The 24904-nt window shown below is 44.9% G+C and overlaps 1 protein-coding gene across 1 annotated transcript; it reads left to right on the top strand.

The window, feature by feature from the left end:
• The first annotated feature begins 19763 nt into the window (after positions 1–19763).
• Positions 19764–21128, top strand: LOC143272650 (tripartite motif-containing protein 43-like). Its single transcript, XM_076568422.1, has 2 exons — positions 19764–20420; positions 20502–21128. Exons 1-2 carry the CDS (start codon positions 19764–19766, stop codon positions 21126–21128), a joined length of 1284 nt encoding a protein of 427 aa, XP_076424537.1.
• The last annotated feature ends 3776 nt before the right edge of the window (positions 21129–24904 follow it).

Below are 24904 nucleotides of genomic sequence, written 5' to 3'. Positions count from 1 at the left end.
AACTAAAACCCAAGAGATAAGTGTGGTAACCACTCTGAATCTAGAGTAACAGAACTAAATGAATACTCAGGCACACACATACAGACAATGTGTGTGGGGGCGAGACAGAGAGAGAGACAGAGAGACAGAGAGAGACATAGAGAGACAAAGAGAGAGAGAGCATTTGTTCAGTCTGCAAGGCTGGATGTCTCAGCCGGTCTTCAGTGTACTTTGGAATCCCCTACCCAAAAAAAGGCTCTTATACCAGTGAAGGGATAAACTGGCCAGTGAGAGCAGGGCAAGAGGACAAAGAGAAAAGATGAAAGAGTTTCCTTCTGTCCTTCATAGAGGCTGCCACCAGAAGATGCAGATAAGATGTAGGTGTATTCTCACACCTCAAAATGTGTGAGTTTAGGTGGAGCTTTCCTACTTCAAATGATATTCAATCAAGAAATTTCCCTCAGGAGAGAAACATCTCAGCCTCTTGGGTTTTACTTCATTCTACATGGTGGTTTTTTTTTTTTTTTTTTTGTTGTTGTTGTTGTTGTTTGTTTTCATTTTGTCTTTTGTTTTTGAGACAGGGTTTCTCTGTGTATCTTTGGAGCTTGTCTTGGAACTTACTCTGTAGAGCAGGCTGTCCTGGACCTCTCAGAGATCAGCCTGCCTCTACCTCCAGAGTGCTGGGATTAAAGGCATGAGCCACCACCACCCGGCTTCCCAAACATGTATTTTTAAAAAAAGAAACAAGAATAGAACAGAGAGTTCTAACAGTGGGTAGAGAAAGAGGATGAATCTCAAAGAAGTTGTAGTTGAAGTGAATATGATAAAAATAAGTTGACCAAAATTATCAAAGAACTAGTAAGAATCTTTTCATGTCGACATTTGCTAGAATCACAGATTGATATCATTATCTGTTAAATTGTAAAAGGAAAAGCAAAAATATAAGCACACCACAAAATATTTAGAAACAGTATAATATTGTAGCAAAATTACTCATTTTTTTTTTTTTTTTTTTTTTTTTACACAAGTTCTCACTGTATAGGCTAGGCAGGCCTTGAACTAAACCTCCTCCCAATTCAGCAGGCCATTCCCTAGGATTCTCGGATTAAAGGTGTGAGCTACCACACCCAGCTAAGCAGTGACTAGGGAAACCTTGTGGAGATTTGCTTGTGGAACTTGGCCTCAGAGTTAATTCAGTCTTCCATCCATTTAGAACTCACCAATGGAAAGCGACTTGGGAAGAAGTGGGCGTGGTCTCTGGAGACTATAACAGGACACTCCAAGAGCCAGCCAGGTTCACTCTTCACCAGTCCTGACAGAGTGTGTTTCCAAACATTCTGGCTCCAGAGACTGCTAGATCTACCCACACCTACACCTTGAGGATTGGACCCCAGAGCTGAACTAATATTATTCTGTCCTGAGTCAAGATTGCTGAGCCCAGAGACAAGTTGTGGAGAAATGGAGTCAGACATGTCACAAGCCTTCCAGGAAGAACTCACCTGCTTCATCTGCCTCAACTGCCTTACAGACCCAGTCACCATAAGCTGTGGCCACAGCTTCTGTCAAGCCTGCCTCCACCTTTCTTGGGAAGACATCCAGCTTCCTGTCCATTGCCCTATGTGTAGGGAACCATCCGAGCAGAAGGACTTCAGAAGCAACACTGTTCTGAAGAAGCTGGTGTCCATTGCCAGACAAGCCAGCCTCATGAAGTACCTGAGCTCTGAGGAGCATAAATGTGTGACCCACAAGGAGACAAAGAGGATCTTCTGTGTTGAGAACAGGAGCTACCTCTGTCAACTCTGCTCTGACTCCCATGAGCACAGAGGTCACCAACACGGTCCCATCGAAGTAGCTGCTGAGGAGCAAATGGAAAGACTTTTACAGCAAATGGCATCTTTGTGGGAGAAGATCCAAGAAAATAAAGGGAATACAGAGGCAGAGAACAGAAGGATAACTCTGTGGACGGACTACTTGACACTGCGGGAGCAAATGGTCAGAGCAGAGTACAGGAGACTGTGTCCTGTCCAGAGTCAAGAGGAAGAGCAACATATTGAGTCTATGCAAAATGAAGGCCAACGTGTTTTAGAGAATCTCAGGAGAAGGGAAGCCATAATGGTCCAAAAGAGCCAAGAGCTGAGAGAAATGTATCAGGAGCTGATGGCAATGTCCCAGGAGCCACATGAGCTACTGCTCCAGGGTTTGGATGACATGTTCAGGAGGAGTGAGTCAATGCAGCAGCAGCTGAGCATGCCCCAGACACTGAATCTAGAGCTCAGCTCTCTACCCATCAGTGGACTGACTGAAAGGTACAGCCACTTCCGATTCAACTTTGTCTTTAAATATACAAGCATATGCCCTAACTATGTGAAGCTCTTCAATGTCATGAGAAGATGCAGCTTCAGACCTCACGGTAAGGATAGATCTGTGGATTCTGCTAGATCCTATTTGGCTTCCTGGGGATCAGACTGCTTCATCAAAGGGAAATATTACTGGGAGGTGAATTTGAACAATTTGTCCTCGGACTGGGCTGTGGGGGCCTGTAACGATTCCTTGATAAGCAACACAAACCAGCTCATTGATTCTGAGGGTGCCTTTCTTCTGGTGTGTGTGAAGGAGGGTGATCATCACAGTCTCCTCACCACATGCCCAGTATTCCAGCACTATATAGAGAGACCACTGGGCCGGATTGGTGTGTTCCTCGATTGTGAGGAGGGTAGTTTAACTTTCCTGAACGTTGCCAAGAGTTCTCTCATACACAAATATGCTCCTGGCACCGTCAATCCCTCTGTCAGGCCTTTCTTCTCCACTGGCCCCATGTGATCCTCGGAAGATGTAATGCCAGGACATTAGTGTTTTTATGTATTTCTTACTGTATTGTTACCTCATTTATTGTTGTTAAATATTATAATAATACGATTAAACGACAAAAAGTGCTCTCAGTATTTGTGCTACTGGTGTCATGTTTAGGAAGTGGTCTTCTGTGCCAATGTGTTCATGACCACTTCCAACTTTCTCTTCTATCAAGGTCAGTGTAACTGGATTTATGTTGAGGTCTTTGATCCACTTGGATTTGAGTTTTATGCATGGTGACAGATATGGATCTATTTGCAGTCTTCTGCATGTTGACATCCAGTCATGCTAGCACCATTTTTCTGACTGGTCTACTCGGGCGACAGTCTAGTGTATACCCTAGCTCTCATCACAGAGCCTTCATACAGTGACTGATGGAAGCAGATGCAGAGATCCACGGCCGGGGGCCAGGCTGAACTCTGGGCATGTGATCAAGGAGAGAGGTTAGGGGGTGAGGGGGCGTTCTGTGGGCAGGCAATGTCCAGCGGAAAATGTGCAGAGGTGACCAGCCAAACTTGTGGATACCCATGATCTGAGCACTAATAGCTGTGCAGCCCACATAGAACTAGACTAGGCCCTCTGGACACGGGAGGCAGTTGTTTAGTGTGAACTGTTTGGGGGGCCCACACGTAGGGGGATCAGGATCTGTCCCTGGTGCATGGGTGGACTTTTTGAGCCCAGCGCCTAGGGTTTGACACCTTGCTCAGCCTTGGTGCAGGGGGGAGGGTCTTGGACATGGCTCAGCTCTTGGAGTGTGCCAGGCTCTGCTGACTCCCCAGGGGAGACCTTGATTGGGAAAATGTGGGGAAGTGGGTCAGTTGTGGGGGGAGCCTTGGGGTTGGGAAGAGGGAAGGGGAGGGATCTGTGATTGGTATGTAAAGTGAATAGAAAATTTCTTAATTAAAAAAAAAAAAGTGTATGGCAAAACTTAAAAGAACGACAAGCAAACAAACACACAAACAAAACAACAACCTTCAATTTTCTGTCCTCAGTCCCGGAGTGCAAAACCTGAACCTGATTAGTAGTTCTCTGTCTGGTCCCTTTTGTGCCAGGGTTCTTGTTGGTGGTGTTTTCTTTGTGCTCTAACAAGTAAAACTTGCCTGGGGATCCATCAAAGGAAAAAAGCCAGCCACTATATTAAACACAGTGGTCAGGCAGTGGTAGGTAGAGCATGCCTTTAATCCTAGCATTCGGGAGGAAGAGATTCTTCCAGATCTCTGTGAGTTCCAGGCCCCACTGGGAGGGAAGAGAGCCAGGTGTGGTAGCACAAGCCTTTAATCCCAATACTAGTTAACCATAGAGGTCTGGAGGTCAATACAGACAACCAGCAAGTGATACAGCTGGTCAGAAAGAGGAAGTGAGGTAGCTGGGCAGAGAGAGGAAGAAAGATGGCAGGGCACAGAAAGGTATAAATGACATGAGGGGGGAAGGAACTAAAGAGCAGTTCAACTGAGACCCTCAGGGGTGAGGACTCAGAGGCTTTCAGTCTGAGGATTCATGGAAAAGGATTGCCTCAGGAGCTGGCCATGGCTTGTTCTGGTTCTCTGATCTTTCAGCTTTTATCCCAGTATCTGTCTCTGCGTTTTGTCTATTAATAAGACCATTTAAGATTTGTGTTACATGTTCTGGAGAACACCAGGAGAATCATGGACTATTGGCATTAAAAATAAATAGACTGCTTGAGTGTGGCAGTGCACAGCTGTCATCCTAGTACTCCAGTGACTGGGGAAAAAATTGGGAAATTCCAGGGCAGCTTGGGTTATACCTTTCTCACAAGAATGAAGCACATTAAAATTCTAATGTTTAGCAGAAGCTGTACAAATCGGCACAATCACTTTAGTAAACTAGCAAGATCTAAGAAAGCTAAGCATGTCCACACACTGGATGACTCAGTAATGTCATTTGTAGGTATCTGCATGCTAGAAAGCTATACTTTTATTCACCCAAAGACCTGTAATAGAATAGTCTTAGGGGGGAAAAATGTTCATAGCAGTGCTTGGGGAGATGGCTCAGTGAGTAAGAGCATTTGCTGAGCAGACACAGATATCCGAGTTCAAATCCTCAGCACCCCTATGAAAGCCAGGCAAGGCAGCTCATGCCTTTTACCCCAGCTTTGAGAGTTGGATACAAGCATGTCCTTGGATCATGCTGGTTAGGCCCCCAGCTAAAATGGAATTTCAGGTTCAGTGAGAGACCCTTTATCAAGGGAATAAACTGGTGTGTAATAGAGCAGGATATCTGAAATCCTTCTCTGGCCTCACCCAAGCATACATTTACCCATGCCCATATGTACCGTACATACAAATAAAGTGTTCATCAAAATAGCCAAAGTTCAACTACAGTGCTCATCATCAGTAGAATGAGAACTAAGTGACAGCTGATTAAACATGGGACACTGTGGTGGTATATATTGCACCCCAACAAAATTTATCTGGGGATTAGAGAACAGAGCCAGCCACTTTATTAGACATAGGGCCTAGATAGTGATGGCACACACCCTTAATCCTATCATTCTGCAAACAGAGATCCCTGTGAGTTCAAGGCCACATTGAGAACAGAGCTGGGCGAGATGGCACACACCTTTAATCCCAACACTTGAGATTGCATGCCTTGGCTTGGGAAGCACACACATCTTTAATCCCAGGAAGTAAGATGGCAGGGCAGAAAAAGTTCTTTAAGGCGTGAGGAAACAGGAACTCACTGTCTTGAGACTGAAGATTTCAAAGAGGTTAGAATTTTAGTCGGCTTGCTCTGCTTCTCCGATCTTTCAGTTTTGACCCCAATGTCCAGCTCCGGGTTTTCTGTTAATAAGACTTTGTAAGGTTTGTGTTACATAAAGGGACAGTATCATATAGACCGCCATATGAACAACTAGAGATTGATCCAGCTGAAGAATTCTGGACAACAACGTAGAATCCAAACAAGAGAGTGGAGCTGTCTATTCACCCATCCCCACCCTTTCTTTCTTAGAGTCTCTATCTGAAGGCAGGAAACTACTTCAATGAATAAAGGATTTTTTCCTAATTTTATGTTTCCCTTGCTGTTATATTCACAGTATTTGCAATGGCTCTAGGAATATATTGAAGAGGTGTGAGAAAAGATAGTAAGAGCCAGAATACTGGGAAATCTGCTGTGAAGCAGTCTCTCATAGAAATGGTTACATAGACAAGAGTAGAACAATGAATATGTTGATATGGATGTGGGGAAGTTTGAAGGAACAGTGATGGCTATTCCTGGTTGTCAATTGGACCACATGTGGAATTAACTAAAACCCAAGAGATAAGTGTGGTAACCACTCTGAATCTAGAGTAACAGAACTAAATGAATACTCAGGCACACACATACAGACAATGTGTGTGGGGGCGAGACAGAGAGAGAGAGACAGAGAGACAGAGAGAGAGAGAGATAGAGACAGAGAGAGACATAGAGAGACACAGAGAGAGAGCATTTGTTCAGTCTGCAAGGCTGGATGTCTCAGCCGGTCTTCAGTGTACTTTGGAATCCCCTACCCAAAAAAAGGCTCTTATACCAGTGAAGGGATGAACTGGCCAGTGAGAGCAGGGCAAGAGGACAAAGAGAAAAGATGAAAGAGTTTCCTTCTATCCTTCATAGAGGCTGCCACCAGAAGATGCAGATAAGATGTAGGTGTATTCTCACACCTCAAAATGTGTGAGTTTAGGTGGAGCTTTCCTACTTCAAATGATATTCAATCAAGAAATTTCCCTCAGGAGAGAAACATCTCAGCCTCTTGGGTTTTACTTCATTCTACATGGTGGTTTTTTTTTTTTTTTTTTTTTTTTTTTTGTTGTTGTTGTTGTTGTTTGTTTTCATTTTGTCTTTTGTTTTTGAGACAGGGTTTCTCTGTGTATCTTTGGAGCTTGTCTTGGAACTTACTCTGTAGAGCAGGCTGTCCTGGACCTCTCAGAGATCAGCCTGCCTCTACCTCCAGAGTGCTGGGATTAAAGGCATGAGCCACCACCACCCGGCTTCCCAAACATGTATTTTTAAAAAAAGAAACAAGAATAGAACAGAGAGTTCTAACAGTGGGTAGAGAAAGAGGATGAATCTCAAAGAAGTTGTAGTTGAAGTGAATATGATAAAAATAAGTTGACCAAAATTATCAAAGAACTAGTAAGAATCTTTTCATGTCGACATTTGCTAGAATCACAGATTGATATCATTATCTGTTAAATTGTAAAAGGAAAAGCAAAAATATAAGCACACCACAAAATATTTAGAAACAGTATAATATTGTAGCAAAATTACTCATTTTTTTTTTTTTTTTTTTTTTTACACAAGTTCTCACTGTATAGGCTAGGCAGGCCTTGAACTAAACCTCCTCCCAATTCAGCAGGCCATTCCCTAGGATTCTCGGATTAAAGGTGTGAGCTACCACACCCAGCTAAGCAGTGACTAGGGAAACCTTGTGGAGATTTGCTTGTGGAACTTGGCCTCAGAGTTAATTCAGTCTTCCATCCATTTAGAACTCACCAATGGAAAGCGACTTGGGAAGAAGTGGGCGTGGTCTCTGGAGACTATAACAGGACACTCCAAGAGCCAGCCAGGTTCACTCTTCACCAGTCCTGACAGAGTGTGTTTCCAAACATTCTGGCTCCAGAGACTGCTAGATCTACCCACACCTACACCTTGAGGATTGGACCCCAGAGCTGAACTAATATTATTCTGTCCTGAGTCAAGATTGCTGAGCCCAGAGACAAGTTGTGGAGAAATGGAGTCAGACATGTCACAAGCCTTCCAGGAAGAACTCACCTGCTTCATCTGCCTCAACTGCCTTACAGACCCAGTCACCATAAGCTGTGGCCACAGCTTCTGTCAAGCCTGCCTCCACCTTTCTTGGGAAGACATCCAGCTTCCTGTCCATTGCCCTATGTGTAGGGAACCATCCGAGCAGAAGGACTTCAGAAGCAACACTGTTCTGAAGAAGCTGGTGTCCATTGCCAGACAAGCCAGCCTCATGAAGTACCTGAGCTCTGAGGAGCATAAATGTGTGACCCACAAGGAGACAAAGAGGATCTTCTGTGTTGAGAACAGGAGCTACCTCTGTCAACTCTGCTCTGACTCCCATGAGCACAGAGGTCACCAACACGGTCCCATCGAAGTAGCTGCTGAGGAGCAAATGGAAAGACTTTTACAGCAAATGGCATCTTTGTGGGAGAAGATCCAAGAAAATAAAGGGAATACAGAGGCAGAGAACAGAAGGATAACTCTGTGGACGGACTACTTGACACTGCGGGAGCAAATGGTCAGAGCAGAGTACAGGAGACTGTGTCCTGTCCAGAGTCAAGAGGAAGAGCAACATATTGAGTCTATGCAAAATGAAGGCCAACGTGTTTTAGAGAATCTCAGGAGAAGGGAAGCCATAATGGTCCAAAAGAGCCAAGAGCTGAGAGAAATGTATCAGGAGCTGATGGCAATGTCCCAGGAGCCACATGAGCTACTGCTCCAGGGTTTGGATGACATGTTCAGGAGGAGTGAGTCAATGCAGCAGCAGCTGAGCATGCCCCCGACACTGAATCTAGAGCTCAGCTCTCTACCCATCAGTGGACTGACTGAAAGGTACAGCCACTTCCGATTCAACTTTGTCTTTAAATATACAAGCATATGCCCTAACTATGTGAAGCTCTTCAATGTCATGAGAAGATGCAGCTTCAGACCTCACGGTAAGGATAGATCTGTGGATTCTGCTAGATCCTATTTGGCTTCCTGGGGATCAGACTGCTTCATCAAAGGGAAATATTACTGGGAGGTGAATTTGAACAATTTGTCCTCGGACTGGGCTGTGGGGGCCTGTAACGATTCCTTGATAAGCAACACAAACCAGCTCATTGATTCTGAGGGTGCCTTTCTTCTGGTGTGTGTGAAGGAGGGTGATTATCACAGTCTCCTCACCACATGCCCAGTATTCCAGCACTATATAGAGAGACCACTGGGCCGGATTGGTGTGTTCCTCGATTGTGAGGAGGGTAGTTTAACTTTCCTGAACGTTGCCAAGAGTTCTCTCATACACAAATATGCTCCTGGCACCGTCAATCCCTCTGTCAGGCCTTTCTTCTCCACTGGCCCCATGTGATCCTCGGAAGATGTAATGCCAGGACATTAGTGTTTTTATGTATTTCTTACTGTATTGTTACCTCATTTATTGTTGTTAAATATTATAATAATACGATTAAATGACAAAAAGTGCTCTCAGTATTTGTGCTACTGGTGTCATGTTTAGGAAGTGGTCTTCTGTGCCAATGTGTTCATGACCACTTCCAACTTTCTCTTCTATCAAGGTCAGTGTAACTGGATTTATGTTGAGGTCTTTGATCCACTTGGATTTGAGTTTTATGCATGGTGACAGATATGGATCTATTTGCAGTCTTCTGCATGTTGACATCCAGTCATGCTAGCACCATTTTTCTGACTGGTCTACTCGGGCGACAGTCTAGTGTATACCCTAGCTCTCATCACAGAGCCTTCATACAGTGACTGATGGAAGCAGATGCAGAGATCCACGGCCGGGGGCCAGGCTGAACTCTGGGCATGTGATCAAGGAGAGAGGTTAGGGGGTGAGGGGGCGTTCTGTGGGCAGGCAATGTCCAGCGGAAAATGTGCAGAGGTGACCAGCCAAACTTGTGGATACCCATGATCTGAGCACTAATAGCTGTGCAGCCCACATAGAACTAGACTAGGCCCTCTGGACACGGGAGGCAGTTGTTTAGTGTGAACTGTTTGGGGGGCCCCCACGTAGGGGGATCCGGATCTGTCCCTGGTGCATGGGTAGACTTTTTGAGCCCAGCGCCTAGGGTTTGACACCTTGCTCAGCCTTGGTGCAGGGGGGAGGGTCTTGGACATGGCTCAGCTCTTGGAGTGTGCCAGGCTCTGCTGACTCCCCAGGGGAGACCTTGATTGGGAAAATGTGGGGAAGTGGGTCGGTTGTGGGGGGAGCCTTGGGGTTGGGAAGAGGGAAGAGGAGGGATCTGTGATTGGTATGTAAAGTGAATAGAAAATTTCTTAATTAAAAAAAAAGTGTATGGCAAAACTTAAAAGAACGACAAGCAAACAAACACACAAACAAAACAACAACCTTCAATTTTCTGTCCTCAGTCCCGGAGTGCAAATCCTGAACCTGATCAGTAGTTCTCTGTCTGGTCCCTTTTGTGCCAGGGTTCTTGTTGGTGGTGTTTTCTTTGTGCTCTAACAAGTAAAACTTGCCTGGGGATCCATCAAAGGAAAAAAGCCAGCCACTATATTAAACACAGTGGTCAGGCACTGGTAGCGCATGCCTTTAATCCTAGCATTCGGGAGGAAGAGATTCTTCCAGATCTCTGTGAGTTCCAGGCCCCACTGGGAGGGAAGAGAGCCAGGTGTGGTAGCACAGGCCTTTAATCCCAATACTAGTTAACCATAGAGGTCTGGAGGTCAGTACAGACAGACAGGAAGTGATAGAGCTGGTCAGAAAGAGGAAGTGGTGTAGCTGGGCAGAGAGAGGAAGAAAGATGGCAGGGCACAGAAAGGTATAAATGGCATGAGGGGGGAGGAACTAAAGAGCAGTTCAACTGAGACCCTCAGGGGTGAGGACTCAGAGGCTTTCAGTCTGAGGATTCATGGAAAAGGATTGCCTCAGGAGCTGGCCATGGCTTGTTCTGGTTCTCTGATCTTTCAGCTTTTATCCCAGTATCTGTCTCTGCGTTTTGTCTATTAATAAGACCATTTAAGATTTGTGTTACATGTTCTGGAGAACACCAGGAGAATCATGGACTATTGGCATTAAAAATAAATAGACTGCTTGAGTGTGGCAGTGCACAGCTGTCATCCTAGTACTCCAGTGACTGGGGAAAAAATTGGGATATTCCAGGGCAGCTTGGGTTATACCTTTCTCACAAGAATGAAGCACATTAAAATTCTAATGTTTAGCAGAAGCAGTACAAATCGGCACAATCACTTTAGTAAACTAGCAAGATCTAAGAAAGCTAAGCATGTCCACACACTGGATGACTCAGTAATGTCATTTGTAGGTATCTGCATGCTAGAAAGCTATACTTTTATTCACCCAAAGACCTGTATTAGAATAGTCTTAGGGGGGAAAAATGTTCATAGCAGTGCTTGGGGAGATGGCTCAGTGAGTAAGAGCATTTGCTGAGCAGACACAGATATCCGAGTTCAAATCCTCAGCACCCCTATGAAAGCCAGGCAAGGCAGCTCATGCCTTTTACCCCAGCTTTGAGAGTTGGATACAAGCATGTCCTTGGATCATGCTGGTTAGGCCCCCAGCTAAAATGGAGTTTCAGGTTCAGTGAGAGACCCTTTATCAAGGGAATCAACTGGTGTGTAATAGAGCAGGATATCTGAAATCCTTCTCTGGCCTCACCCAAGCACACATTTACCCATGCCCATATGTACCGTACATACAAATAAAGTGTTCATCAAAATAGCCAAAGTTCAACTACAGTGCTCATCATCAGTAGAATGAGAACTAAGTGACAGCTGATTAAACATGGGACACTGTGGTGGTATATATTGCACCCCAACAAAATTTATCTGGGGATTAGAGAACAGAGCCAGCCACTTTATTAGACATAGGGCCTAGATAGTGATGGCACACACCCTTAATCCTATCATTCTGCAAACAGAGATCCCTGTGAGTTCAAGGCCACATTGAGAACGGAGCTGGGCGAGATGGCACACACCTTTAATCCCAACACTTGAGATTGCATGCCTTGGCTTGGGAAGCACACACATCTTTAATCCCAGGAAGTAAGATGGCAGGGCAGAAAAAGTTCTTTAAGGCGTGAGGATACAGGAACTCACTGTCTTGAGACTGAAGATTTCAAAGAGGTTAGAATACTAGTTGTCTTGCTCTAATTCTCTGAGCTTTCAGTTTTGACCCCAATGTCCAGCTCTGGGTTTTCTGTTAATAAGACTTTGTAAGGTTTGTGTTACATAAAGGGACAGTATCATATAAACCGCCATATGAACAAATGGAGATTGATCCAGCTGAAGAATTCTGGACAACAACGTAGAATCCAAACAAGAGAGTGGAGCTGTCTATTCACCCATCCCCACCCCTTCTTTCTTAGAGTCTCTATCTGAAGGCAGTAAATTACTTCAATGAATAAATGATTTTTCCTAATTTTATATTTCCCTTGCTGTTATATTCACAATACTTACAATGGCTCTAGGAATATTGTTGAAGAGGTGTCAGAAAAGATAGTAAGAGACTGAATACTGGGAAATCTGCTGTGAAGAAGCCTCTCATAGAAATGGTTACATAGACAAGAGTAGAACAATGAATATGTTGATATGGATGTGGGGAAGTTTGAAGGAACAGTGATGGCTATTCCTGGTTGTCAATTGGACCACATATGGAATTAACTAAAACCCAAGAGATAAGTGTGGTAACCACTCTGAATCTAGAGTAACAGAACTAAATGAATACTCAGGCACACACATACAGACAATGTGTGTTGGGGGGGGCGAGACAGAGAGAGAGAGAGAGACAGAGAGACAGAGAGAGAGAGACAGAGACAGAGAGAGAGAGAGATAGAGAGACACACAGAGAGAGCATTTGTTCAGTCTGCAAGGCTGGATGTCTCAGCCGGTCTTCAGTGTTCTTTGGAATCCCCTACCCAAAAAAAGGCTCTTATACCAGTGAAGGGATGAACTGGCCAGTGAGAGCAGGGCAAGAGGACAAAGAGAAAAGATGAAAGAGTTTCCTTCTATCCTTCATAGAGGCTGCCACCAGAAGATGCAGATAAGATGTAGGTGTATTCTCACACCTCAAAATGTGTGAGTTTAGGTGGAGCTTTCCTACTTCAAATGATATTCAATCAAGAAATTTCCCTCAGGAGAGAAACATCTCAGCCTCTTGGGTTTTACTTCATTCTACATGGTGGTTTTTTTTTTTTTTTTTTTTTTTTTTTTTTTTTTTTTTTTTTTTTTGTTGTTGTTGTTGTTTGTTTTCATTTTGTCTTTTGTTTTTGAGACAGGGTTTCTCTGTGTATCTTTGGAGCTTGTCTTGGAACTTACTCTGTAGAGCAGGCTGGCCTGGACCTCTCAGAGATCAGCCTGCCTCTACCTCCAGAGTGCTGGGATTAAAGGCATGAGCCACCACCACCCGGCTTCCCAAACATGTATTTTTAAAAAAAGAAAAAAGAATAGAACAGAGAGTTCTAACAGTGGGTAGAGAAAGAGGATGAATCTCAAAGAAGTTGTAGTTGAAGTGAATATGATAAAAATAAGTTGACCAAAATTATCAAAGAACTAGTAAGAATCTTTTCATGTCGACATTTGCTAGAATCACAGATTGATATCATTATCTGTTAAATTGTAAAAGGAAAAGCAAAAATATAAGCACACCACAAAATATTTAGAAACAGTATAATATTGTAGCAAAATTACCCATTTTTTTTTTTTTACACAAGTTCTCACTGTATAGGCTAGGCAGGCCTTGAACTAAACCTCCTCCCAATTCAGCAGGCCATTCCCTAGGATTCTCGGATTAAAGGTGTGAGCTACCACACCCAGCTAAGCAGTGACTAGGGAAACCTTGTGGAGATTTGCTTGTGGAACTTGGCCTCAGAGTTAATTCAGTCTTCCATCCATTTAGAACTCACCAATGGAAATTGACTTTGGAAGAAGTGGGCGTGGTCTCTGGAGACTATAACAGGACACTCCAAGAGCCAGCCAGGTTCACTCTTCACCAGTCCTGACAGAGTGTGTTTCCAAACATTCTGGCTCCAGAGACTGCTAGATCTACCCACACCTACACCTTGAGGATTGGACCCCAGAGCTGAACTAATATTATTCTGTCCTGAGTCAAGATTGCTGAGCCCAGAGACAAGTTGTGGAGAAATGGAGTCAGACATGTCACAAGCCTTCCGGGAAGAACTCACTTGCTTCATCTGCCTCAACTGCCTTACAGACCCAGTCACCATAAGCTGTGGCCACAGCTTCTGTCAAGCCTGCCTCCACCTTTCTTGGGAAGACATCCAGCTTCCTGTCCATTGCCCTATGTGTAGGGAACCATCCGAGCAGAAGGACTTCAGAAGCAACACTGTTCTGAAGAAGCTGGTGTCCATTGCCAGACAAGCCAGCCTCATGAAGTACCTGAGCTCTGAGGAGCATAAATGTGTGACCCACAAGGAGACAAAGAGGATCTTCTGTGTTGAGAACAGGAGCTACCTCTGTCAACTCTGCTCTGACTCCCAAGAGCACAGAGGTCACCAACACGGTCCCATCGAAGTAGCTGCTGAGGAGCAAATGGAAAGACTTTTACAGCAAATGGCATCTTTGTGGGAGAAGATCCAAGAAAATTAAGGGAATACAGAGGCAGAGAACAGAAGGACAACTCTGTGGACGGACTACTTGACACTGCGGGAGCAAATGGTCAGAGCAGAGTACAGGAGACTGTGTCCTGTCCAGAGTCAAGAGGAAGAGCAACATATTGAGTCTATGCAAAATGAAGGCCAACGTGTTTTAGAGAATCTCAGGAGAAGGGAAGCCATAATGGTCCAAAAGAGCCAAGAGCTGAGAGAAATGTATCAGGAGCTGATGGCAATGTCCCAGGAGCCACATGAGCTACTGCTCCAGGGTTTGGATGACATGTTCAAGGAGTGAGTCAATGCGGCAGCAGCTGAGCATGCCCCAGACACTGAATCTAGAGCTCAGCTCTCTACCCATCAGTGGACTGACTGAAAGGTACAGCCACTTCCGATTCAACTTTGTCTTTAAATATACAAGCATATGCCCTAACTATGTGAAGCTCTTCAATGTCATGAGAAGATGCAGCTTCAGACCTCACGGTAAGGATAGATCTGTGGATTCTGCTAGATCCTATTTGGCTTCCTGGGGATCAGACTGCTTCATCAAAGGGAAATATTACTGGGAGGTGAATTTGAACAATTCCTCCTCGGACTGGGCTGTGGGGGCCTGTAACGATTCCTTGATTAGCAACACAAACCAGCTCATTGAGTCTGAGGGTGCCTTTCTTCTGGTGTGTGTGAAGGAGGGTGATCATCACAGTCTCCTCACCACATGCCCAGTATTCCAGCACTATATAGAGAGACCACTGGGCCGGATTGGTGTGTTCCTCGATTGTGAGGAGGGTAGTTTAACTTTCCTGAACGTTGCCAAGAGTTCTCTCATACACAAATATGCTCCTGGCACCGTCAATCCCTCTGTCAGGCCTTTCTTCTCCACTGGCCCCATGTGATCCTCGGAAGATGTAATGCCAGGACATTAGTGTTTTTATGTATTTCTTACTGTATTGTTACCTCATTTATTGTTGTTAAATATTATAATAATACGATTAAATGACAAAAAGTGCTCTCAGTATTTGTGCTACTGGTGTCATGTTTAGGAAGTGGTCTTCTGTGCCAATGTGTTCATGACCACTTCCAACTTTCTCTTCTATCAAGGTCAGTGTAACTGGATTTATGTTGAGGTCTTTGATCCACTTGGATTTGAGTTTTATGCATGGTGACAGATATGGATCTATTTGCAGTCTTCTGCATGTTGACATCCAGTCATGCTAGCACCATTTTTCTGACTGGTCTACTCGGGCGACAGTCTAGTGTATACCCTAGCTCTCATCACAGAGCCTTCATACAGTGACTGATGGAAGCAGATGCAGAGATCCACGGCCGGGGACCAGGCTGAACTCTGGGCATGTGATCAAGGAGAGAGGTTAGGGGGTGAGGGGGCGTTCTGTAGGCAGGCAATGTCCAGCGGAAAATGTGCAGAGGTGACCAGCCAAACTTGTGGATACCCATGATCTGAGCACTAATAGCTGTGCAGCCCACATAGAACTAGACTAGGCCCTCTGGACACGGGAGGCAGTTGTTTAGTGTGAACTGTTTGGGGGGCCCACACGTAGGGGGATCAGGATCTGTCCCTGGTGCATGGGTGGACATTTTGAGCCCAGCGCCTAGGGTTTGACACCTTGCTCAGCCTTGGTGCAGGGGGGAGGGTCTTGGACATGGCTCAGCTCTTGGAGTGTGCCAGGCTCTGCTGACTCCCCAGGGGAGACCTTGATTGGGAAAATGTGGGGAAGTGGGTCGGTTGTGGGGGGAGCCTTGGGGTTGGGAAGAGGGAAGAGGAGGGATCTGTGATTGGTATGTAAAGTGAATAGAAAATTTCTTAATTAAAAAAAAAGTGTATGGCAAAACTTAAAAGAACGACAAGCAAACAAACACACAAACAAAACAACAACCTTCAATTTTCTGTCCTCAGTCCCGGAGTGCAAAACCTGACCCTGACCAGTAGTTCTCTGTCTGGTCCCTTTTGTGCCAGGGTTCTTGTTGGTGGTGTTTTCTTTGTGCTCTAACAAGTAAAACTTGCCTGGGGATCCATCAAAGGAAAAAAGCCAGCCACTGTATTAAACACAGTGGTCAGGCAGTGGTAGGTAGAGCATGCCTTTAATCCTAGCATTCGGGAGGAAGAGATTCTTCCAGATCTCTGTGAGTTCCAGGCCCCACTGGGAGGGAACAGAGCCAGGTGTGGTGGCACAGGTCTTTAATCCCAATACTAGTTAACCATAGAGGTCTGGAGGTCAGTACAGACAGACAGGAAGTGATAGAGCTGGTCAGAAAGAGGAAGTGGTGTAGCTGGGCAGAGAGAGGAAGAAAGATGGCAGGGCACAGAAAGGTATAAATGGCATGAGGGGGGAGGAACTAAAGAGCAGTTCAACTGAGACCCTCAGGGGTGAGGACTCAGAGGCTTTCAGTCTGAGGATTCATGGAAAAGGATTGCCTCAGGAGCTGGCCATGGCTTGTTCTGGTTCTCTGATCTTTCAGCTTTTATCCCAGTATCTGTCTCTGCGTTTTGTCTATTAATAAGACCATTTAAGATTTGTGTTACATGTTCTGGAGAACACCAGGAGAATCATGGACTATTGGTATTAAAAATAAATAGACTGCTTGAGTGTGGCAGTGCACAGCTGTCATCCTAGTACTCCAGTGACTGGGGAAAAAATTGGGAAATTCCAGGGCAGCTTGGGTTATACCTTTCTCACAAGAATGAAGCACATTAAAATTCTAATGTTTAGCAGAAGCTGTACAAATCGGCACAATCACTTTAGTAAACTAGCAAGATCTAAGAAAGCTAAGCATGTCCACACACTGGATGACTCAGTAATGTCATTTGTAGGTATCTGCATGCTAGAAATCTATGCTTTTATTCACCAAAAGACCTGTAGTAGAATAGTCTTAGGGGGGAAAAATGTTCATAGCAGTGCCTGGGGAGATGGCTCAGTGAGTAAGAGCATTTGCTGAGCAGACACAGATATCCGAGTTCAAATCCTCAGCACCCCTATGAAAGCCAGGCAAGGCAGCTCATGCCTTTTACCCCAGCTTTGAGAGTTGGATACAAGCATGTCCTTGGATCATGCTGGCTAGGCCCCCAGCTAAAATGGAGTTTCAGGTTCAGTGAGAGACCCTTTATCAAGGGAATCAACTGGTGTGTAATAGAGCAGGATATCTGAAATCCTTCTCTGGCCTCACCCAAGCACACATTTACCCATGCCCATATGTACCGTACATACAAATAAAGTGTTCATCAAAATAGCCAAAGTTCAACTACAGTGCTCATCATCAGTAGAATGAGAACTAAGTGACAGCTGATTAAACATGGGACACTGTGGTGGTATATATTGCACCCCAACAAAATTTATCTGGGGATTAGAGAACAGAGCCAGCCACTTTATTAGACATAGGGCCTAGATAGTGATGGCACACACCCTTAATCCTATCATTCTGCAAACAGAGATCCCTGTGAGTTCAAGGCCACATTGAGAACAGAGCTGGGCGAGATGGCACACACCTTTAATCCCAACACTTGAGATTGCATGCCTTGGCTTGGGAAGCACACACATCTTTAATCCCAGGAAGTAAGATGGCAGGGCAGAAAAAGTTCTTTAAGGCGTGAGGAAACAGGAACTCACTGTCTTGAGACTGAAGATTTCAAAGAGGTTAGAATTTTAGTCGGCTTGCTCTGCTTCTCCGATCTTTCAGTTTTGACCCCAATGTCCAGCTCCGGGTTTTCTGTTAATAAGACTTTGTAAGGTTTGTGTTACATAAAGGGACAGTATCATATAAACCGCCATATGAACAACTAGAGATTGATCCAGCTGAAGAATTCTGGACAACAACGTAGAATCCAAACAAGAGAGTGGAGCTGTCTATTCACCCATCCCCACCCATTCTTTCTTAGAGTCTCTATCTGAAGGCAGGAAACTAGTTCAATGAATAAAGGATTTTTTCCTAATTTTATATTTCCCTTGCTGTTATATTCACAATAGTTACAATGGCTCTAGGAATATTGTTGAAGAGGTGTCAGAAAAGATAGTAAGAGCCAGAATACTGGGAAATCTGCTGTGAAGAAGCCTCTCATAGAAATGGTTACATAGACAAGAGTAGAACAATGAATATGTTGATATGGATGTGGGAAAGTTTGAAGGAACAGTGATGGCTATTCCTGGTTGTCAATTGGACCACATGTGGAATTAACTAAAACCCAAGAGATAAGTGTGGTAACCACTCTGAATCTAGAGTAACAGAACTAAATGAATACTCAGGCACACACATACAGACAATGTGTGTGGGGGCGAGACAGAGAGAGAGAGAGACAGAGAGACAGAGAGAGAGAGACAGAGACAGAGAGAGACATAGAGAGACACACAGAGAGAGCATTTGTTCAGTCTGCAAGGCTGGATGTCTCAGCCGGTCTTCAGTGTACTTTGGAATCCCCTACCCAAAAAAGGCTCTTATACCAGTGAAGGGATGAACTGGCCAGTGAGAGCAGGGCAAGAGGACAAAGAGAAAAGATGAAAGAGTTTCCTTCTATCCTTCATAGAGGCTGCCACCAGAAGATGCAGATAAGATGTAGGTGTATTCTCACACCTCAAAATGTGTGAGTTTAGGTGGAGCTTTCCTACTTCAAATGATATTCAATCAAGAAATTTCCCTCAGGAGAGAAACATCTCAGCCTCTTGGGTTTTAGTTCATTCTACATGGTGGTTTTTTTTTTTTTTTTTTTTTTTTGTTTGTTTTCATTTTGTCTTTTGTTTTTGAGACAGGGTTTCTCTGTGTAGCTTTGGAGCTTGTCTTGGAACTTACTCTGTAGAGCAGGCTGGCCTGGACCTCTCAGAGATCAGCCTGCCTCTACCTCCAGAGTGCTGGGATTAAAGGCATGAGCCACCACCACCCGGCTTCCCAAACATGTATTTTTAAAAAAAGAAAAAAGAAAGGAACAGAGTTGAGTGGGTAGAGAAAGAGGATGAATCTCAAAGATGTTGCAGTTGAAATGAATATGATAAAAATAAGTTGACCAAAATTATCAAAGAACTAGTAAGAATCTTTTCATGTCGACATTTGCTAGAATCACAGATTGATATCATCTGTTAAATTGTAAAAGGAAAAGCAAAAATATAAGCACACCACAAAATATTTAGAAACAGTATAATATTGTAGCAAAATTACCCATTTTTTTTTTTTTACACAAGTTCTCACTGTATAGGCTAGGCAGGCCTTGAACTAAACCTCCTCCCAATTCAGCAGGCCATTCCCTAGGATTCTCGGATTAAAGGTGTGAGCTACCACACCCAGCTAAGCAGTGACTAGGGAAACCTTGTGGAGATTTGCTTGTGGAACTTGGCCTCAGAGTTAATTCAGTCTTCCATCCATTTAGAACTCACCAATGGAAATTGACTATGGAAGAAGTGGGCGTGGTCTCTGGAGACTATAACAGGACACTCCAAGAGCCAGCCAGGTTCACTCTTCACCAGTCCTGACAGAGTGTGTTTCCAAACATTCTGGCTCCAGAGACTGCTAGATCTACCCACACCTACACCTTGAGGATTGGACCCCAGAGCTGAACTAATATTATTCTGTCCTGAGTCAAGATTGCTGAGCCCAGAGACAAGTTGTGGAGAAATGGAGTCAGACATGTCACAAGCCTTCCAGGAAGAACTCACCTGCTTCATCTGCCTCAACTGCCTTACAGACCCAGTCACCATAAGCTGTGGCCACAGCTTCTGTCAAGCCTGCCTCCACCTTTCTTGGGAAGACATCCAGCTTCCTGTCCATTGCCCTATGTGTAGGGAACCATCCGAGCAGAAGGACTTCAGAAGCAACACTGTTCTGAAGAAGCTGGTGTCCATTGCCAGACAAGCCAGCCTCATGAAGTACCTGAGCTCTGAGGAGCATAAATGTGTGACCCACAAGGAGACAAAGAGGATCTTCTGTGTTGAGAACAGGAGCTACCTCTGTCAACTCTGCTCTGACTCCCAAGAGCACAGAGGTCACCAACACGGTCCCATCGAAGTAGCTGCTGAGGAGCAAATGGAAAGACTTTTACAGCAAATGGCATCTTTGTGGGAGAAGATCCAAGAAAATAAAGGGAATATAGAGGCAGAGAACAGAAGGACAACTCTGTGGACGGACTACTTGACACTGCGGGAGCAAATGGTCAGAGCAGAGTACAGGAGACTGTGTCCTGTCCAGGGTCAAGAGGAAGAGCAACATATTGAGTCTATGCAAAATGAAGGCCAACGTGTTTTAGAGAATCTCAGGAGAAGGGAAGCCATGATGGTCGAAAAGAGCCAACAGCTAAGAGAAATGTATCAGGAGCTGATGGCAATGTCCCAGGAGCCACATGAGCTACTGCTCCAGGGTTTGGATGACGTGTTCAGGAGGAGTGAGTCAATGCAGCAGCAGCTGAGCATGCCCCAGACTCTGAATCTAGAGCTCAGCTCTCTACCCATCAGTGGACTGACTGAAAGCTACAGCCACTTCCGATTCAACTTTGTCTTTAAATTTACAAGCATATGCCCTAACAATGTGAAGCAGCTCTTCAATGTCATGATCAGACGCAGCTTCAGACCTCACGGTGAGGATAGATCTGTGGATTCTGCTAGATCCTATTTGGCTTCCTGGGGATCAGACTGCTTCATCAAAGGTAAATATTACTGGGAGGTGAATTTGAACAATTCCTCCTCGGACTGGGCTGTGGGGGCCTGTAAGGATTCCTGGATAAGCAACAGAAACCAGCTCATTGAATCTGAGGGTGCCTTTCTTCTGGTGTGTGTGAACGAGGGTGATCATCACAGTCTCCTCACCACATGCCCAGTATTCCAGCACTATATAGAGAGACCACTGGGTCGGATTGGTGTGTTCCTCGATTGTGAGGAGGGTAGTTTAAATTTCCTGAACGTTGCCAAGAGTTCTCTCATACACAAATATGCTCCTGGCACCGTCAATCCCTCTGTCAGGCCTTTCTTCTCCACTGGCCCAATGTGATCCATGGAGGATGTAATCCCAGGACATTAGTGTTTTTATGGATTTCTTACTGTATTGTTACCTCATTTGTTGTTAAAAATTATAATAATACGATTAAACGACAAAAAGTGCTCTCAGTATTTGTGCTACTGGTGTCATGTTTAGGAAGTGGTCTTCTGTGCCAATGTGTTCAAGACCACTTCCAACTTTCTCTTCTATCAAGGTCAGTGTAACTGGATTTATGTTGAGGTCTTTGATCCACTTGGATTTGAGTTTTATGCATGGTGACAGATATGGATCTATTTGCAGTCTTCTGCATGTTGACATCCAGTCATGCTAGCACCACTTTTCTGACTGGTCTACTCGGGCGAATGTCTAGTGAATACCCTAGCTCTCATCACAGAGCCTTCATACAGTGACTGATGGAAGCAGGTGCAGAGATCCACGGCCGGGGGTGTGGTGGTATTCTAATTGTACTGAAATGTGATTTTGATTGTATGTTAATAAATAAAGTTGCCCGGGGGTCAGAGCTATTAGAGCCATAGACAGAGTGTGGCAGTGGTGACACACGCCTTTAATCCCATAGATCTCTGTGTGTTCAGGGATACAGCCAGCATTGGAGACATATGCCTTGAAGAACAAGGGCGCTGTACATTCAGACAGTGACAAGGCGGTCACGTGTTTGGGTTTACAACCAATGAGAAGGCAGAACAATAATACTATAAAAAAGACGTACAGACAGGATATAGCTCTCTTTCGGGAAGCTGGGTCAGCAGAAGGAAGGGTGAGATTTTAGCTCTGAGTTCTGACTTCTTGGCTTTCTTTTTTACATTGTTTCTGTGTTTCTTATTTAATAAGACGGTTGGTTACATCTACACGGGGGCCAGGCTGAACTCTGGGCATCTGATCAAGGAGAGAGGTGGGGGGCGGAGCGGGAGTGGGCGTTCTGTGGGCAGGCGATGTCCAGGGGAAAATGTGCAGAGGTGACCAGCCAAACTTGTGGATACCCATGATCTGAGCACTAATAGCTGTGCAGCCCACATAGAACTAGACTAGGCCCTCTGGACACGGGAGGCAGTTGTTAAGTGTGAACTGTTTGGGGGGCCCCCACGTAGGGGGATCGGGATCTGTCCCTGGTGCATGGGTGGACTTTTTGGAGCCCAGCGCCTAGGGTGTGACACCTTGCTCAGCCTTGGTGCAGGGGGGGAGGGTCTTGGACCTGCCTCAGCTCTTGGAATGTGCCAGGCTCTGCTGACTCCCCAGGGGAGACCTTGATTGGGAAAATGTGGGGAAGTGGGTGGGTTGTAGGTTGGGAAGTGGGTTGGGAAGAGGGAAGAGGAGGGATCTGTGATTGGTATGTAAAGTGAATAGACAATTAATTAATTAAAAAAAGTGTATGGCAAAACTTAAAAGAACAACAAGCAAACAAACACACAAACAAAACAACAACCTTCAATTTTCTGTCCTCAGTCCCGGAGTGCAAAACCTGAACCTGATCAGTAGTTCTCTGTCTGGTCCCTTTTGTGCCAGGGTTCTTGTTGGTGGTGTTTTGTGCTCTAACAAATAAAACTTGCCTGGGGATCCATCAAAGGAAAAAGCCAGCCACTGTATTAAACACAGTGGTCAGGCAGTGGTAGGTAGAGCATGCCTTTAATCCTAGCATTCGGGAGGAAGAGATTCTTCCAGATCTCTGTGAGTTCCAGGCCCCACTGGGAGGGAACAGAGCCAGGTGTGGTAGCACAGGTCTTTAATCCCAATACTAGTTAACCATAGAGGTCTGGAGGTCAGTACAGACAGACAGGAAGTGATAGAGCTGGTCAGAAAGAGGAAGTGGTGTAGCTGGGCAGAGAGAGGAAGAAAGATGGCAGGGCACAGAAAGGTATAAATGGCATGAGGGGGCAGGAACTAAAGAGCAGTTCAACTGAGACCCTCAGGGGTGAGGACTCAGAGGCTTTCAGTCTGAGGATTCATGGAAAAGGATTGCCTCAGGAGCTGGCCATGGCTTGTTCTGTTTCTCTGATCTTTCAGCTTTTATCCCATTATCTGTCTCTGCGTTTTGTCTATTAATAAGACCATTTAAGATTTGTGTTACATGTTATGGAGAACACCAGGAAAATCATGGACTATTGGCATTAAAAATAAATAGACTGCTTGAATGTGGCAGTGCACAGCTATCATCCTAGTACTCCAGTGACTGGGAAAAAAAAAATTGGGAAATTCCAGGGCAGCATGGGTTATATATTTCTTGTAGGAATGAAGGAATGAAGTACATTCAAATTCTAGTGTTTAGCAGAAGCAGTACAAATGGGCACAATCACTTTAGTAAACTAGCCAGATCTAACAAAGCTAAACATGTCCACACACTGGATGACTCAGTAATGTCATTTGTAGGTATCTGCATGCTAGAAATCTATGCTTTTATTCATCAAAAGATTTGTATTAGAGTAGTGGTAGGGGTGGGGGAAATATTCATAGCAGTGCCTGGGGAGATGGCTCAGTGAGTAAGAGCATTTGCTGAGCAGACACAGATATCCGAGTTCAAATCCTCAGCACCCCTATGAAAGCCAGGCAAGGCAGCTCATGCCTTTTACCCCAGCTTTGAGAGTTGGATACAAGCATGTCCTTGGATCATGCTGGTTAGGCCCCCAGCTAAAATGGAGTTCCAGGTTCAGTGAGAGACCCTTTATCAAGGGAATCAACTGGTGTGTAATAGAGCAGGACATCTTACATCCTTCTCTGTCCTCACTCTAACACAAGTATGCCCATATACATATGTATAACACCTATGAATAAAGTGTTCATCACAATAGCCAAAGTACAACTTCAGTGTTCACCACAATAGAATCACAAATAAATTACTGTTGATTAAACATGCAACACTTTGGTGACATATTGTGCACTCCAATAAAACTTATCTGGGGATCAGGGGTAACTTCCATCCACTTGATTCGACATAGGGGCAAGATAGTCATGGCCCACTAGCTTAATCTTATCATTTGGGTGACAGAGATTCTGGACCTCCTTGAGTTCAAGGCTACACTGGGGAACTGAGCAAGGCATAATGGCACACACCTTTAATCCCAGCACTTGAGATCTCATGACTTTTCTGGGAAGCACACATTTCTTTAATCCCAGGACATAAGATGGCAAGGCAGAAAGGTATACATGACAAGAGTAAGCAGGAGGTGTTGGTCTTGAGGCTAAGGATTTTGTAGAGGTAAAGAGGTCCAGCTTGTGATGGGGGGAGGATACCATCCCTGTGGGGCGTTTACCCACCACCCCCACAGCTTCCCAGAGTTTTCTTGAGTGCGATCAGCAGGAAATATTAGATAGAAGGATTTATAGCGGAGAATCTTGTGGAGATAAACAGATAGAAAATAAAGAATAGCCTCGAGAGGGCCTGGAACCTATTCCAATGGGCCCTGACTGTCTCTGCCCCAGGGTTTTTATAGAGACGCTAAGGGGGTGGAGAAAATGACCTCCTCCCCCAGCACAGCCAAGTGCAGACCATCTCAGACACCTGCACTCAGGCTCGTGGTCCTGATCATCCTCTATTCGGACCTGCTGGGTAAAGCCACGAGGAATCCCAGAACGGGCTCCCACAGGTCCCCCCTTCTTAATATATAAAAAAATAACTATTAATGGCTTACAGCAATCTCCATAGCTGTTACACCTCCTAGTATGGGAGTAGAGGATGATATAGATGGCATTTCTCTTTTGAAGTAGGTCCAAGGTGACCACAGCAGTCTTAGCTGCCTCAAGCCCTTTCTAAACCAAAACTCTTAAGGCGACTACAA

The sequence above is a fragment of the Peromyscus maniculatus genome, chromosome 4 (assembly GCF_049852395.1).
Source record: "Peromyscus maniculatus bairdii isolate BWxNUB_F1_BW_parent chromosome 4, HU_Pman_BW_mat_3.1, whole genome shotgun sequence".
Classification (NCBI taxonomy): domain Eukaryota; kingdom Metazoa; phylum Chordata; class Mammalia; order Rodentia; family Cricetidae; genus Peromyscus; species Peromyscus maniculatus.
This window is presented reverse-complemented; position numbering and strand designations above follow the sequence as displayed.